The sequence below is a fragment of the Plecotus auritus genome (assembly GCF_963455305.1).
Source record: "Plecotus auritus genome assembly, chromosome: 8".
Classification (NCBI taxonomy): Eukaryota; Metazoa; Chordata; class Mammalia; order Chiroptera; family Vespertilionidae; genus Plecotus; species Plecotus auritus.
Genome location: NC_137782.1, coordinates 67,615,812 through 67,633,236, shown reverse-complemented (window position 1 = coordinate 67,633,236; position 17,425 = coordinate 67,615,812). Strand labels below are relative to the sequence as shown.

The 17,425-nt window shown below is 44.4% G+C and overlaps 1 protein-coding gene across 3 annotated transcripts in view; it reads left to right on the top strand.

The window, feature by feature from the left end:
- Positions 1–17,425, top strand: part of DNAAF9 (dynein axonemal assembly factor 9) — a 136,609-nt gene that overhangs the window by 62,614 nt on the left and 56,570 nt on the right. For 2 of the 3 annotated variants that reach the window (XM_080685376.1, XM_080685378.1), the window contains exons 11-20: positions 2,078–2,159; positions 4,613–4,649; positions 7,425–7,512; positions 8,666–8,742; positions 10,687–10,731; positions 11,093–11,138; positions 14,673–14,784; positions 15,510–15,580; positions 16,520–16,570; positions 17,165–17,252. In XM_080685376.1, coding sequence (XP_080541502.1) covers positions 2,078–2,159; positions 4,613–4,649; positions 7,425–7,512; positions 8,666–8,742; positions 10,687–10,731; positions 11,093–11,138; positions 14,673–14,784; positions 15,510–15,580; positions 16,520–16,570; positions 17,165–17,252 — 697 coding nt within the window. The remainder of the gene's footprint in view (positions 1–2,077; positions 2,160–4,612; positions 4,650–7,424; positions 7,513–8,665; positions 8,743–10,686; positions 10,732–11,092; positions 11,139–14,672; positions 14,785–15,509; positions 15,581–16,519; positions 16,571–17,164; positions 17,253–17,425) is intronic. The other variant, XM_080685377.1, reaches the window with a different exon arrangement.

Sequence of the window (17,425 nt, the reverse complement as noted above, 5' to 3'; positions counted from 1 at the left end):
TGAGTGGGTTGATTTAACCTTGAATGTGAAGTTGGAGTGAAAAGAAGTGATTTGAAGCTATCTATATATATATATAAAAAGCCAGCCACCAGATGCTGTAACAACCAGAATGACTGGTCACTATGATGCCACTGTGGCCAGTGAACAGGCCCGATCTGGGGGTGGGGCCAGCCAGCCAACTCCCTCGGCCCCTCCCCTCAGCCGCCCCACCCCTGATTGGCCTCTCCCACACTGATTGGCCCGCAGCCCCGCCCCCCAGCCGGCCCCACCCCTGATTGCCCCCCTACCCCTATAATAGGGGGTGGGGCCAGCCAGCCAACCTCCTGCAACCCCTCCCCTCAATTGGCCCTACCCCAAATTGGCCCCCCACCCCTTTCATGAGCAGGGCCAGCCGGCCAACTGCCTGTGGCCTCTCCTCCCAGCAAGCTCCACCTCCAATGGGCCCCACCACCCCTATCGACCCACAGCCCTCCCCCTAGCCAGCTCCGCCCCCAGTTGCCCACACACACACCAATCGGGGGTGGGGCTGGCAGGCCAACCTCCCACTGCTGCTCCCCAGACTATTGACCTGTGATCCGCCCCCCACACACCCCAATCGGGGGCAGGGCCCACTGGCCAATTGCCCATGGCTCCTCCCCCCAGCCAGCCTGGCCCTGATCAGCCCCAATGGAGTGGGCTAGCCGGCCAACCTCCCACTGTCTCCTCCTCCCAACAGGCCCGGCCCCGATCCGCTCCAATTGGGGCCGGGTTGGACAGACCCCACCCATGCACGAATTTGTGTACTAGGCCTCTAGTTTTTATATAAGTACTAATTATTATTTGAAAGCATCATATTTAATTGTTAAATATTTGAAGCAAAAAGGTTAAAAAATACTTTCACAAACCCAACTCTTTAAATTGTAAGAATAGTATCATCAATAGAATAAAAATTGCCCTAACCGGTTTGGCTCAGTGGATAGAGCGTTGGCCTGTGGACTCAAGGGTCCCAGGTTCGATTCTGGTCAAGGGTGTGTACCCTGGTTGCGGGCACATCCCCAGTAGGCGGTGTGCAAGAGGCAGCTGATCGATGTTTCTCTCTCATTGATTTTTCTAACTCTCTGTCCCTCTCCCTTCCTCTCTGTAAAAAAATCAATAAAATATATTTTAAAATATAGAATAAAAATTTTTAATTTCCTTGAAAATACCCAGTCATTCCAAGCCCAAGTTTATGTCTTAACTGTTACATTTCAGGGCATAACCCTTGAGGATCACAGCCCTTTTATTGAGGGTGTCAGGGAGCAGATTTTTGCCTTTGATGGTTATTGTCAGCTACATTCTTTTAAGGGAAGTAGACTGAAATGTGAGACTCTAATGATTATAAATCTGTGCTATTGTAATGGAATTTTAAGTATTTTTAGAATGTTTTTGACAATCAAGAAAGCTGGGAAGTAGGCACTATTATTTTTAAATTGGAGTTTGGAGAACATGAGACCCAATTACCTCTGGACTGAGACTCCAGATATGTCTCCAAGCCAGTAGGGGATATAAGGCTACATGAATGGGCATGCTCTCAGGATCTTGCTGCTTTGTAAAGGGTGGGTGCGCACTGTCTAAGGAGGAGTTCTTATGGAAACCCAAAGACAACAGGGAAGAAAAATACAATGACACTAGAGGAATTTAAAGCCCCTGGCAACTGCAGCTACAGAAAACATTAAACACAACAACCCAACTCCCTGTCAGATCAACATGAATCCTTACATTAAAGCCTATTTACCTCAGTTCCTGCTACCTGATAGTCTGGCCATTTTTTCTTCTTTTTTTTTTTTAAGTTGTGAATTCATTAGCATTGCGGGCTGACTGAGTACCCAATAGCCACCTCACAATATAGCTAAGGTTAAAAAAAAAACCACACACACAAGGTACCTTTGGAAAAACAACTTTTAAAGGTGATCTTTTACCCTATGCCTTTAAAAAAATAATAAATCAGCAGTTGATCAAATAAAAATGATTTCCATTGACTAATACACTTTTTGTTTCTCTAGTCATACATACCTAAATCCCTACTCCTTTTTTACTTTTACTTTTTTCTGACATCCAGGTGGTACAGTGCGTCTCACCAAAGGGACCCCTTGCTTGTTCAAGGACATACTTTTTTGGAGCTACTCATGTTCCTTACTTGGGTAAGTCCCTATAAGTCTTCTCATCAACTTAATGAATAGTTCCTCCCATGAACCAGAAGTGGACTCATGATTTACTGCTTTGCTTATAAGCTCATGATGCCCAATTTGTAGCCCTCCAAACTCCCTCTCTGATTGCAATTGGAGGGTTGATGTGCTTACCACATTTCTCGCAGTATGTATTTCAGGAGAAAAAACGATTGGCTCAACATATATTAGGTCTAACCAGGTGTAAGACCAGGTGCTTAGTGTCAGAGGGAAGGCAAAGATGAGTAAGTCCTAGTTGGAGGTGTGGGCTGCATTGGGAGTTTGGATGACTCAGCCAGGTGCCCGCCCAGCACTTTTTATGAGGAAAGTGCAAAAAGGCCATGGAGGAAAGATACCCAGGAACTAAGAACATTGACAGGAGCAAGGGCTCCATGTTGTGGGTCCATCCAGAAAGCTGATTAGGGCTGCTCATCTTGCTGGGGTAACCAGAAGCTGTAGACATCCAAAGAGACAATGAGAAGAACCTCTAGAACAGTGGTTCCCAACGTGGGGCACATGCCCCACAGGGGGGCAATTTGATTTTTAAGGGGGGCAATTCAAGGATGAGTTATTAACAGTGAATTTTTTGCATTTCTTATGGTTCTAGGGGCTCATATACAGTATATAAATATATATTGTGACATATATTGTGGAATTTCAGTTCTCTATTATATGTTTGGAACTTTATTTGCTGTTTTTTCATATCATTTTATATTATTACTGGAGACCTGGTGCATGAAATTTGTGCACGGGAGGGGGGGTCCCTCAGCCCAGTCTGCACCCTTTCCAAACTGGGACCCCTTGATTGGGCCTAAATGGGCGGTCGGACATCCCTCTCACAATCTAGGACTGCTGGCTCCCAACCGCTCGCCTGCCTCTGCCTGATTGCCCCTAACCGCTTCTGCCTGCCAGCCTAATCACCCCCTAACCACTCCCCTGCCAGCCTGATCGATGCCTAACTGCTCCCTGGCCGGGCCAATTGCCCCTAACTGCCCTCCTTTGCCGTCCTGGTCACCCCTAACTGCCCTCCCCTGCCAGTCTGATCACCCCTAACTGTCCTCCCCTGCAGGCTTGGTCGTCCCCAACTGCCCTCCCCTGCTGGCCTGGTCACCCCTAACTACCCTCCCCTGCTGGCCTGGTCACCCCTAACTGCCCTCCCTTGCCAGCCTTGTTACCCCTAACTGCCCTCCCCTGCCAGCCTGATCGCCCCCTACTGCCCTCCCCTGCAGGCCTGGTCCCCCCAACTGCCCTCCCCTACAGTCCTGGTTGCCCCCAACTGCCCTCCCCTGCAGGCCTGCCCCCCCCCCCCAATTGCCCTCCCCTGCAGTCCTGTTCCCCCACAACTGCCCTCCCTTGCTGACCTGGTCTCCCCCAACTGCCCTCTTTTGCTGGCCCAGTCGCCCCTAAATGCCCTCCCTGCTTGCCTGATTGCCCACAACTGCACTCCCCTGCAGGCCTGGTCCCCCCCAACTGCCCTCCCCTGCAGGCCTGGGTCCCCCCCAACTTCCCTCCTTTGCTTGCCTGGTCTCCCCCAACTGCCCTCCTCTGCTTCCCTGGTCACCCCTAACTGCCCATAACTGCCCTCACCTGCAGGCCATCTTGTGGCGGCCATCTTGTGTCCACATGGGGGCAGCCATCTTTGACCACATGGGGGTGGCCATCTTGTATCTTGGAGTGATGGTCAGTTTGCATATCGCTCTTTTATTAGATAGGATTATTTTTTAAACAATTCCTTAATGATTTCTTCCTTAGTACTTCAACTGTCCTTTCATTCTTTTATTTTTCTCTTTCATGGATGCCATTTTCTTTGGAAGCTTGTTTAGACCAAGTTAATCGCCTTTTAGGCTTCATCCACGAGAATAGGAGTTCACTTTTTGAATAATAAGAATTATATGTCATGGGGGGCATCAGGATTTTAGACATGCTTAGGTGCGGCATGGCCAAAAAAAGGTTGGGAACCACTGCTCTAGAATGAATGAGGATCTCAGCACTGCTCCACTGTACATCAGAAACCGAGTTTTCTCCTGGATGTTGTTACATGAGCCAGAAAACTCTGAAAGAAGCATGAATTAGGTCCGATAATTAAGGAAATTAATAGGCAGAACTGAACCTGCTTACTTATACCTCCTAGTTTTAAAAAATTAAAATGAAAGCAAAAACATTTCCTGAGCCTAAGATTCTATGTCGTCTTTGGGATTTAGTAGTGATACTGATTGGGTTGTCAAAGTCATTGTCAGGGGTGAAGCACAGGAGGATACTGAGAGAAGCCAGGTTTCGTCATCGTTTGTGCTCGTACAATATTTAACTTAAAGGGGGGAAAAGTAGTTCTTGACATCTCCTTTGAATTAAATTAAGAAATTCTAGCTTCCTTGTAAAGTGTTTGCATCTCCTGTGATCTTATCACATTCTTATTAGATCCTCTTTCACAGGTGATGACAACATGCTGCCCAAGAAAACTGAACAAATGTAAGTCTTCATTTCTATTTTTATTTTTTATTTTTCAAAGTTGAGTTACTCAGAAGTTGGACTATCCTGTCTACCTCCTTTTGAGATAGCAGTGGGTAGGACATCTGCTTTATGAGGTGAGCAGAGCTGTGTAATTTCACTGGAGGTTCCCAGCCCCTATCAGCTGGGAGTGCAGGCTGGAGACCCTGCCAACTTTGCCATCTGCTACTGCTTTCCAAAACTTAGAGGCTTCCTACCTGCACATCCATGCATTTAAATGGCATAACTCTTCTTAATATGTTTTCTACATAGTGCATTTTTTATTGGGGCTTTCCTAAAAATAAAACATCCTGAACCCATTGGGAGAATCTATATGAAACCCCCTCTGGTCTGAGATGTGTTTACTCTGGGTTTGACACTCAGACTTACGAAACAGAATTCAGGTCTGAAATCAGGCTGTGCAGCCTTAGAAAGGTCCTAATGTTGACTTCTCTCCCCGCACGTACAATAGGAAATCAAAAACGGGAAATTAACTCATAATTCTTGAATTAGTCTACTTGGGCTGCCATAACAAAATATCACAGATTGGATGGCTTAAACAGCTAGAACTTTTTTTTTCACAATTCTGGAGGCTGGAAGTCCAAGATCCAGGTGCCAACTGTGTTGGTTTCTGGTGAAGCCTCTCTCCTTGAGTTGCTTTCTCACGTGGCCTTTCCTCTGTGCTCATGTGAAGAGAGAGAAAGATCTAGTGTCTCTTCTTCTTTTTAGAAGGTAATATAATCACACTACAGAAAATTTGGAAAAAATAAAATAAGATCCTCCATAATTTTTCCTTTTTGCCACTACACAATAGTATCTTAATGTATCTTTTTCTGGATTTTTAAAAAATTATACATTTAGGTTTTGTGTAGTAGTAATTATGGTGTTTGTGCATTTTTTTTATGTGGGGGGGTTTCTTCACTTTATCAACAAGTCAACCACATTCTGATGGGTTGGTGGGTATGTATAGTCTTGCATTGTACCTGCTTGTGCTTCTGTGCCAGCTATACTTAGCTATTGCACTGGGTCCTCATTCTGGACCCTTAGACATTTCGCCTAATCCATATCCATTGGTGCCCAGCTTCATGGACTGGTATTGAGGGGTGCTTGGGCACACATCAGGGGACTGGTGGAATTTGGGCCTTGTGGCGTCCCAGTAATGGCAACAGCAGCATGATCCAGGCACAGAGCAGGCCCTTCCCTTGTCATGGGTCTCAGACCTCCCATCCAGGCCCTGTTAGTAGCTCAGTGGCTTTGTATTGAGCTCTTGTCTGAGGGCCAAACGGGGAGGCCTGATCAATGTTAGTACTGAATGATGTTTGAATCAAGCTGGTTTGGGGAGGGAGGAAGGTTATCTTTATATACCTTTGGTGTTGGCCTCTATAAAGCTTCATCCTTAGTGTTGAGGTGTGGAGGGTTCTGTTTTTACCTAGAAGTGGCCAAGTTCATTGGCAGTATCCCTACTGGGCCCCTTCCTACCAGGACATACCCCTCTGATGTCACTTTGCCACAGTCTTCAGTATATGATTCTTGGAGCCGTCACTTTGTTATGTGTACTTTTTCTGTCCCTTTTCCTTCTACCCAACTCAAATCTCTTACCTACAATGCGGAGGCGTGGTGAGGGAACCATGGAGGAAATGGGCAGTGTGAGGTGGCACGGGGGAAAGCACCAGGCTGAGAGCAGACCTGAGTCTGCGTCTGCCATTAACTTTCTGTGTCCTTGGACAACTTATTTCACCTCCAGAGGCCTACTTGCTGCTTCTGTAAGATGAGAGCGTTAGGCCAGATCATGTCTGTGTTCATTCCTCCTTTCAAACTCCTGTCGCCTTTCTTTACCTGTTTCAAAGGCTTAAAAATAGACATATTCTTAGGGGAGGCCTTGTCACTTCTTTGCTAGCCACCTCCCTTGCCTTTCAGGGCCTGGTGGATGAGCCTTTTTTCTCTGTAATTATCCTAATGAGATTCTGGGTCTCCTTCCTCTGAAGCAGTGGCTCTCAACTAGGAACAATTTAACTGTATCACTCCCACCAGCCCCCCGCCCCACCAGGACGTTTGGCAGTGTCTAGAGAATTATCTGTCCCAAAATGCTGAGATTGGGGACATTGGTAGCAGTCCAAGTCTGGCAGTGATTTTGGGAAGTGAGAAATCAAAGAAAGAGCAAGATTGGTGAGGAAGTGCTTTAGGTGGGAAATGCTCCCCCTCAGAAGCATTCTGTACTCTAGATCAGGTAAGCTGCCTAGAAAGTGGTCTGTATCTGTTCATTTGAATTTAAGTGGAGCTCCTCTTCTCCCCAGAGCAATCTCTCTTGCCCCCTGAGGTCTCCCACCCTGAGGTTCCAGTAGCAGCCAGCCTTTAGCAGTCCTGGGGAGAGGAGATGCAGGTGTGGTGCAATTGGTCCCTGGAAAAGCAGCAAGTCTGGATCATGACACTGAAGGGATTCAGGGTCCTTGGGCGGCTGCTCCTGCACGTGGAGGGGTCCTGGAGCCCACATACTTTTCTTCTGTTGGATTACAAACAGGGAAGGTTGGTGTTTTGAGCAAAATTAATGAGAGCTGGCTTCTCTTATAATTTAACAGAGAAAAGTATAAATCAGATGGGGCACATGGCTTTTAAAAGGTTTAGAAATCAGTGGGTTCCTATTTTTCACTTCTCATTCTATTTAAAAATCAGTCACATAGGGAATGTCATTTTTGTGCATGAAGCTTTTGATAAAACCTTGTAATGCTGTAGTTAACCCATATTTTTTTGTTTTAAAAGTAGGCTCTTGTCACAGGTATATGCTGCTGTTATTGAGGCTGTTTTGGCTGGCATTGCATGTTATGCTAAAACTTCCAGTCTAACAAAGGTAATTTAAGTACCATATTTCTCTTTCCATAGAAGTTATTTTAATGTAAAACTTCCTATCCATCTGGGTGGGAGTTGTTTAGTTTGTTTTTGGACTTTGTAGTACTTGGTTTTGTGTGAGCTTGGGCCTCTGTGGAGCTGGCACCAGACAGAGACGCATTTAAAGTGCTGAGCTTGTGCTGCCTGTACTGCCTGTGACCAAGCTGCCCTTGTCATGAATGACAACTAATCACTTCTTTGTAGATATCTGGTTGTGTTAAAGAAAAAACGTTCTATAGCGTATTTTTTTACCTAATAGTTTTTTAAAAGTTTAAATACATATATCTCATTCTTCTGTGAATTTTAATAACATTAGGTAAGTTTATTTTGAGCTACATAGTTTAATTTCCTATAATTCAGTGTAACTGAAGATTAGAAAATCTGACTTGCCTTTCCTAGACAAGCACATGTGCTCTCGTGCTCTGACCGTTATCTTCCTTGCTGTTTTGCGGTTAACCTGCCCTGCTGAGTTGGATTCCTATATCTGACCCAGTCAGGAGATGAGAAGAGTCGGCTTGATGCCTCCCCATGCCAATAGGACCTTTCCTGAAGGAAGCCATTTGACATTGGAAAGGTTGTGTATGATGTAGATAGCAGAGAGACTGTAGCATAGTCACCAGGTCCTTGCCATCTCCCTCCTCAGTCAACTTGAATCCCTCGTACTGACTTGGGTTTGGTGCAGACCTCAGTTCTCACACCTTTGTTTTTTAACTAATCTCTTGTAACTCTAAGTATTTGAATCTTCTTAGCGTTGGGTAGAATCTCTGAGGGCAGGCGTCCCTCCCCTAGGGCCAGGGGAGAGGGAAGGAAAAAAGCACATTTCCAGACCTCACAATGGCACCATCTCAGCTGATTACAACTCCCCAGGAGATCAGGTTCCAGTGCCCACCTGCCTGAATGAAGTGTTTCCTGTGAACCCAGCCTGAAGAAAGCTGACACCAGTTCCCCTTAACATGGTGTTTCACTTTAATCTATTGATGTATACAAAGGAGTCACGTAGAGGGGAGGGGCACAGCGTTGTCCTGGCCAAATGTTAGAAGAGCTCTTTCTTTCAGTGATGTGTGTGTTTTCCTGCTGTGAAAGCTAATTGTTTCTGGTTTTTATTGGTTTTATAGGCCAAGGAAGTAGCTGAGCAGACCATGGGATCTGAGTTAGATTCCTTTGAGTTGATGCAGTTTAAGGCAGCCCTACGGTAAGCAATGGCTGATACTTTCTATAAGGAATTTTTTTTTTAATGTCTGTTTTATAAAGACCCAGAGGAGTGATCAGAGCTTTGAGAGGCCAAGGAGCTAAAGAAGGAGGAATTGTATGAGAAAGCATGTCCTGACACTGGAATAGGAGGCAGATCAGTACTGGAACTATTGGAGACATGGCAAACCTAGTTCAGAGGTTAGAAAGGTAAAGCTGGGAACAGGAGTGGTGAATTACGTTAGGGTCAGGGGTCCTGGGCATGTGAAGACACTCACTGCTTTATCTGCCTCTCAGATGTAGAAACCCTGAGCCTGGCTGTATCCCAGGATCTAGACCAGGGGTGGGTAAACTTTTTGACTCGAGGGCCACAATGGGTTCTTAAACTGGACCGGAGGGCCGGAACAAAAGCATGGATGGAGTGTTTGTGTGAACTAATATAAATTCAAAGCAAAGGAGCAGAGGGGAGAGCAAGAGAACCGGATAGAATAGCCAGATCCAGCCCGCGGGCCGTAGTTTGCCCAAGGCTGATCTAGACACTCTGGGAATTTGGCTTCCTTGGCAGTCTTCCATCACACATCTCCTGACACATCACAGTGGATCTATGTGTAGCTCAGTCAACTTAACCCACTGTCCCATATGAGGACCACTTTTTTTTATAAGCTTTTTTTATTGATTTTGAGAGAGAAAAAAGGAGAGGGAGATACATCAGTCAGCTGCCTCCCGGAGCTGGCTGTGGTCAACTGAGACCCTGTACCCTGAGTGCTTCCTACCAGGGATCGAGTCCACAACCCAGGCAGGTACCCTGACTGGGAATTGAACCAGCAATCTTTTGGTATATGGGAAAATAGCCAACCACTGAGCCACCTGCTCAGTTGCCTCACATTTTCTTAATCTAGAGCCCTGGGTAGTGAGAAGGAACATTTAGAAAGGTAAGTCAGTCAATTGATCTGACAAGAAAAATCCCATTTCTGCACTTCCAGGAGTGGAAGAAAGAACCACTTGGTGCAAGGTTTTAGGCTTATTCAGGTCTCCTTTTCTCTGGGTCCTCTGAGTCTTGTAACTGGCTATGAGAGGGAAGGGAGAAGGGAAGTTTGTTTCCTTAAGGCCTTGCACTGGCCTGGACTGTTTTTCCCTGGTAGCCTAAGTTTGAGGAAGCTCATTTGCTTTCCAGCTGTGTGGCCTTGGACAAAATAGGGAGCTCTGTGCATCCGTTTCCTCATCTTCTCACCTTGTGGAGTGATTGGGTGTGTGCATTTTAGCTGCTGTTGCAGTGGAGTCTTCTCTGTATCATCACCGTGGCTGACATAGTCATTCCATTCCTCCTTTCCTCGGGGCCTTGCCTGGATCACTCAGCCTTTCCAGGGCAGGCCACCTCTCAATCCCTAGGCCTGAGTGTGCCACTCCAGCTGGAGAAGGAACAAAGAGAGAACACCAGGCAGTGGGAGGAGCGTCTTCCAGGGCCAGTCCTCTTAGAGCCCTACTCCCTTTCTCTCCACAAGGTCATTTCACCAAGTACCTCAAACTGCATCAGGTTCAAGGGCACTCAGTGAAATGCAAATCATCTCCTGAGAGGAACATGGGACCTGGCCTCTGCTCAGACACCAAGCAGGGATGGCATCTTGACCCAAAAGTGGTGAATGAGGAGGAGGTTCAGCATGGCAGGAGCCCTCGGGTCAGTAGAAGGTCACTCCCAGACTGCAGTGGGCAACAGTCCTGTCACATGGTTCTCTCCTGCTCTGTCCAAGACAGCCCTGAGAATCTGCACAGAGGCAGGGCCATGACAGGAGTTAGATGCTGGCCCCACACTTGGCCAGTGTGCTGGGAGGGCCCTGCACAGGTGCACTGCAGCAGCAGGTGTCTGGGGAGGGCTCCAGTCCAGGGGTCAGCAAGAGCCTCCTGACTTTTGTTTTGTTTTGTTTTGTTTTGTTTTGTTTTGTGTCTACAGCTCCAAGATGGCTTTTCATATACATGCTGTGAATAATCAGGGAAGGTAAGTATATGTGGTGCATCCATATTTGGGCAAGTTTTAGAAGCAAAAAGAGAAGAAAGGCTAACTTGTGACTGCTGATGTGGGTTGTCTTCTCTCAGTTCTCCAGGGTTGGGCCCGGAGCTGGCTGTGGTCAACTGAGACCCTGTACCCTGAGTGCTTCCTACTGAAACACTGAGGGATGGAGGCTGGGGATGTACCCATTTCTCTCCAAGTGGCCTACATTCTAATTGTGCATACATGTAACCCAGTGTTTTTGAAAATCCCTGAGAGAAATCTGGGTCTGTAGGTTGCTGCTAAGTTAAAAAAAAAAAAAAGAGCATTGAAAATGTTCAGTGTCTCTCCCATTTCTTTCCTTTTCTAGAATCGTGCCTCTGGACAGTGAAGATAGCTTATACTTTGTGAAGACGGTAAGAGATATCTAACAGGTCAGCTGGCCGGGAATGGCCTATAGAGGGACATCTACAAGGGGTGAGGTAGAAGTGGGTGGGAGTCTTAGGCAGCCCATCCCTTCCCTGAGGAAACTGTTCTATTCTCACAACTGTTCCAGCTGCCATAGTGGTGAGGCTGTGCTTTCTGAGGGTACCCAGGCAGCTGTGCCAGGCCCACCACATCCACCCTCCCATACCTAGGTTCCCTCGGGTCCAGAATCTGATCTAGGGGCTAAGACTTCCTAAGGTTCGAAAGGCTTCCTCCAATTGGCTGAGATTGTTCTGCCCTCATGTGGAAATCTGAGCTGAGAACAAGCCTGCCTCAACATTGACCGAGGAGTTTTCATTGGCTTCAAACTGTTCCAATGCCTGTGTTAATACCCTTAACGGGGGCCTGTGAAATGAAACAAGAACAAACAAAAAACCAGGGTCCTGACTCTCTAGAGAAGTGAGGTAGTCAGAGCAGAGCTTTCCTGCCCCTGTGCTGGGGGCACACTGATAGGCCAGGGGAATGGTTTAAAGATACAAAAATATTGGTCCTTGGCTGGGCTGCTGTGGCCTAGGGGAGCCAAAGTTTCTAGACTAGTTGCTCCCAGGCACAGTCTAAGTCCTCCATTTACCCCAGTACATCCTGATGAGAAGATTGGCTAGCAATTTATGAGCGGATGGTGAACATGCAGCCAAGATTCTGGTTGTAATATATATGGGCACAAGTTATACCTTGAGTCTGTTTTACAGCTACTGCTTGAACCTTAATTCCAATGAGCTTTTTGGTCACCTGGAACTAGTGGGCAGCTGTAGATGAATTTATGTAAATGCATGCCTACCACCATAACCAGGAGAAACACAGTAGTGTTATCTCATCTACAGAGAGTAGTACAACAAGGGTAATTTTTTAAAGTTGCTAGTAATTTCTGTTTTTATAGTGTAGCTGCTCCTTTGTACATGTCAACATTTTATGTCAATGTTCTTTTAGAACTAATTGAGACTTTTTCATGACATCATCAGGATGCTGGGAAATGCTTTCTGATATTTGGGTGGTAGTACTTTATCTCCTTGCTAGACTTTAAATTCCATGACTTCTCTCTTAGACTTGTGCAGTGCTCTGGAAGGTGCTTTGCACAGAAACAGGTGGTTAGAAGTCCAGTAGAATCATACTGTTAAGTTCAGTATGCTTTCCGCAGCAGCTAATGAAATAGGAAAGAAGAGATGGGAAGTTGGTGCTTTCCATCCAACTCCTGTCCTTCCTTCCAGGCTGGAAGGAAGTTCTGACTCCTCTCCAAACTTTCCTATTGATTCTTCCTATAAGTGCTGTATTTCTATATTGCTTATAGTTTGTGCTACATATATCAGGGAATAATTCTGTATGAACATATGATGTCTTTTGTATAAGAATGCTCTTGTCTCTCTAACTATACATTATAACGTTTCCTGAAGATAGGGACCGTGTTTTACATCTTTTTCTCTCCACACGCCACGTGTTTCAAAGTACATAGTGTCTAATAAATACTACATTATTCTTTTATTAATTTATTTTTGTTTTTTAAATTTTGTTACATGTATTCTTTATAATGTTCTCTCTCCCCTTCCTCAATACCAGAAACCAAATATGAAAGAGAGGGATGAGGAATCCACAGGATTTGTCATCCTGATTGATCTGGAACCCAAAGAAGTGAGGTTCCGCCCTGGCTGGTTTGGCTCAGTGGTCAGAGCATCAGCCTGTGGAATGATGGGTCCCAGGTTTGATTCCAGTCAAGGGCACATGCCTGGGTTGCGGGCTTGATCCCCATTAGGGGACGTGCAGGAGGCAGCCAATCGGTGATTCTGTCTCATCATTGATGTTTCTATCTCTCTTTTCCTCTCCCTTCCTCTCTGAAATCAATAAAGATATATTTTTAAAAAAAAAGAAGAAGAAGTGAGGTTCCATTGTCACCTAAGAGGGACCATGTAGCCCAGGAAGTTTCTGTGTCTTCAAATGTTCAAAGTTCTTTGAAACAGATTTAGGTAAACCTTCTCACTGTGAAGCCTAATCAGAAAGTTAACTAAAATATAAAAGCCTACCTGTCCCTTATGTACATCCTTTTATCATGACAACATAAAAAATGAGGACTCTGGTTTTAATTGAGGTTTTCTTCTTTCCAACTCTTCAGCCGTCTTTTTTTTTTTATTTTAAAGTCTAGGAATTCCTTCAAGACCCCTCAGTCTTTTGTCTCTGTCCTGAGGATGGAACAGGGTCCCAGGCTAGCACTACAATGTGTGAAATGGACTCTGGCTTCAGGAGCTCTGCACCTGGCTGTTCAACCACGTCAGGCCATGAGGGGACTATTTCATGTCCTTCACCATTGTCATGATCATCCAGACCCTGGCTCATACCATTTTCTGCATTTCTGCTAGATTCCCCCCAGAATTGTTCCATTTTCACTAGTTTTAAGTGGTATTTGGAGCTTTGTTACCAGCCGTTCAGGAGCTTCTCTGAGTTGCTCCAGTGTTTGTTTGTTTTTTTCCAGCCTACTGAAGCCTCTATTTTTATTTGTCTTCCCGTAAAAGCTTGAATGGCTGTCTTTTTGTTTTCTGGGCTCCGAAGGTCGCATTTGCAGGTGTTGACATCTACCCCAAAATATCCATGAAGACATGTATAAATACCAAATGAATGACCTTCCAGACCTGTTCAGAACTTGAACTTATACCAAAGAAGGAATTGATAAAGGTGTAGACGTGCTGGGATCTTATGAGTTTGTGAGTGTACAGAAGCCTACCAGAAACACTTCCAACTCTAAACGGCTGGGGACTAGTCACAGTTAAGAAGGAAGGCTGTGCCCTAGCCAGTTTATTCAGTGGATAGAGCGTTGGCCTACAGGCTGACGGGTCCTGGGTTCAATTCCAGTCAAGGGCACATGCCTGGATTGCAGGCTCGATCCCTAGTAGGGGGTATGCAGGAGGCAGCCAGTCAGTGATTCTCTCTCATCATTGATGTTTCTATCTCTCCCTCTCCCTCTCTGAAATCAATAAAAATATTTTTTTTAAAAAAAAAGAAAGAAGGGCTGTTATTTTGCCTCTTAAGGAGGATAAGCAATGTGAGGGAATTTATAGAAACATAAAAATACTCTTCTAACCCTAGGGTGTCTCTGATCAAGAAGCAATTGGCCCTGCCCAGTGTGGCTCAGTTGGTTAAGTGTAGTCCCATGCACCAAAAGGTTACTGGTTCAATTCCCAGTAGGGAACATGCAGGAGGTAACTGGTCTGTGTTTCTCTCCCTCTCCCTTTCTCCCTCTCTAAAAATCAATTAAAAATCTTTAAAAGAAGAAGCAGCAGCAATTGCAGGGAAGCCTGTGTTTTAAGTCATCTCCCAGTTCTGAGACGTATTTCCAGATAACTTGAGTTTTTCTTAGAAACTCTCCAGTTTTCTTTTGAAATGTACCTGAAAGCAGTATTTTGTGGTCTGTTTCTTATGGGTCTCTCCCTGAAGGTTTAAGACTGACAACTGGTATAACTCTATTTTCTAATTTGATGCAGGCTTGTATGACTGTCTATGACATTCCTGACTTGCTGGGAGGAAGGGGGAGCTTAGGATCTGTGGTCTTCTCAGAATCATTTTTGACATCTCAGATCTTGGTTAAAGAAAAGGGTAAGTGTATATGGTCTCTGGAAAGCAGAGCTTGAGCTTTTGGTGGGGGGGAAAGTAAACCATAAGTGAAGTCAAAAGACCAACAATAAACTAGTGAAATATTAGAATATTTATGATCAACAAAGGGTATATATATTCCAATTTATGAAGCACTCTTATGAATTAATAGGAAAAAGACAAGCTATCCAATGGTAGATAGACAAAAAATGTGAACAGATCACAGAAATGGAAAACAAAACAGATATATATATATTATCTTTACATATATGTATATATGAATATGTACAGTCTTACTAGTAGTCAAGAAAAAGCAGTTTGAAACAATAATTAGATTCCTTTTATTACCCATTATGTTGACAAAAAATTCTAGAAAATTATAATATCCAGGGCTGGTAGGATGAGCCTGATAATGTTTTGTTTGATTTTTAATATGTACACACCTGTACTACCTTGATAAAAATTAAAAGTATAGATAAAAAGGACTAATTTCTAGAATTCTTCATTTAAATGTGTCTCTCTATTTGTTGTAAAAACTAACAGAGTTAATCACATGGGGGAACTTTTCATTATTCCCCCACCACCACCACCACCCTCTGATGAGGAAGTTTTCATTTCCTGAGGGCATCAAACTCATCCTGAGAAGGGGAAGGGTGTAGTTATCTGGGGACTGCAAGGTGGGCTCAGGTGGTAGGCAGTAACCTGCCATGTCTGTGATCTTCCTACAGATGGCACTGTTAACACAGAAACCAGCTTCATAGTCCTGACAGCCGCCATACCCAGATTCTGCTCCTGGCTGGTTAGTGTCATTCATCAGGTGAAGTTGGACGTAAATGGGGAGAAATCTGGGAGAGCATTTGAGGAAGAGCCTTTTCCTTGGGTCTTGTCAGATCCTAAACTAGCTGCTTTCAGGAATGGAAGCTTTTTATCTCAGCTTTCTCTTTATACAAACGAATCTAGTTTCTTGAACTCTCATAATCTTGGAAAAGTTCTAAAAGGAAGGAACTACAAAGTTATCTGGGTCCCTATTAAATTTGGAGAAAGAAGAAATTAATATCCCCATTTTACAGATAAGGAGACTGAGGCTTAGAAATTGACCACCTTGTCCAGGGTCACACAAATAGTGAAGAGTGGATTATGTGGCTCCCTTCTGTGGTTAGAATGTTTGCTACTGAATTTGTATAGCAGTGTCTATGTGTGAAAAGTTCCCATTTTCATTTGTGGGACTTGCTCTAAAACACTAGTGCCTTGGAATAAAGACAGCAGTAAGTCTGGTAATAATCTAAATGAGTACCCATTTTAGAAGCTCTTTATATCCTGTTACTATAATTCTGACATGGATGGAGAAGAGCAAGAGTTAATCTCAATATGAATGTGTTTAAATGTGAACACACTCAAAATACCTTAATATGTTCTCTTCATCCCTAATAATAGTGTTTTTCTCTGAAGTGAAGTGTAAGTGGAGACTAACATATGCTCTCCATATATCATAGGCTCATTTAGCTGAACCTCAGGTCCCAGTGAGAGAGCCCATCATGACCTTGGGCTCTGAGCTTTGATGACCAGCAGCCAACTCTGCCAGTGGTCAGGATCTGAGAGACTGGATTTAGTGGAGGGACTGCTCAGTCAGTCTCCTGGAAATATTCCAACCCACGGGTGTAATGGGGGGGTGAGGGACACGTAGCAGAGTTTTTCCTTTGAAGTAGTATTTTAAAATCTATACTCCTTTTTGGCACAGGTAGAAGATAATGAAGTAAAATTGTCTGAGAAAACCCAGCAAGCAGTGAAGGTAAGTAACCTTCTTATTCTTAATGTTAACACTGTATCAAAATAAAATGTAAACAATTTATATAAAGATAACTTAAAATGTCTCATTTTAAGGGTAATCTAAAGGATCTGAATCTCTTTGTCTCAATTCCTGTTTGCATTCTTCCCAGCAGAGTTCTAGAAATAACCATTTTATGGGGTACACGATTAGAAGGATTCTTTCTGCCATTTAGACTTCGCAGTGTTTTTGTTTGTTTTGTTTTTAATCTTCCAGTACTATTAAAAGCAGATCTCAGATTGACATATGGAGCTGAAAGGTCAATCTTTAGGCCAAGAAGAGCTGACTTTGGTAGAGATGAATCTATTGCAATATAAACAGGCATTGCAAAGCTTTGGTGCCTGGACTCAGAGAGGACCTTGCATTGTTTTTATCAGCACAAGTAAAAGGATTCCAGCAACATGACAAAGATCTGGGCAAAGCCAAAGATGGTGGAATAAGTTGGGTATATTTGAAACTGACTTGGCAACTTTTGTAGACAAACTTGGGTAAGAGTTTTGATTCTATGAATCTTGATGCTATGACTCACCTGTTCTTTGTGTTTGTTTGTTTTTAAAGGGAGATGAGTGTTTCCTGGGAACTTTTCTAACAGGAGGAGAAGGAGCATATCTTTATTCCAGCAATGCACAGTCTTGGCCTGAGGAAGGTGAGCTATGTCTTGGTCCCTCTTTTGCAGGTATCGGCATGGATGTTATGATTCATAATACCTCTGATATTTGAAAAGACTTACTAGTAATGGTGTAGAAGTGTTTTCTTACAGCTTTTCTTCTTTGATCCATCCATTTTGCAGATGAAGAAACTTGTGCTGGGAAGGGCTGG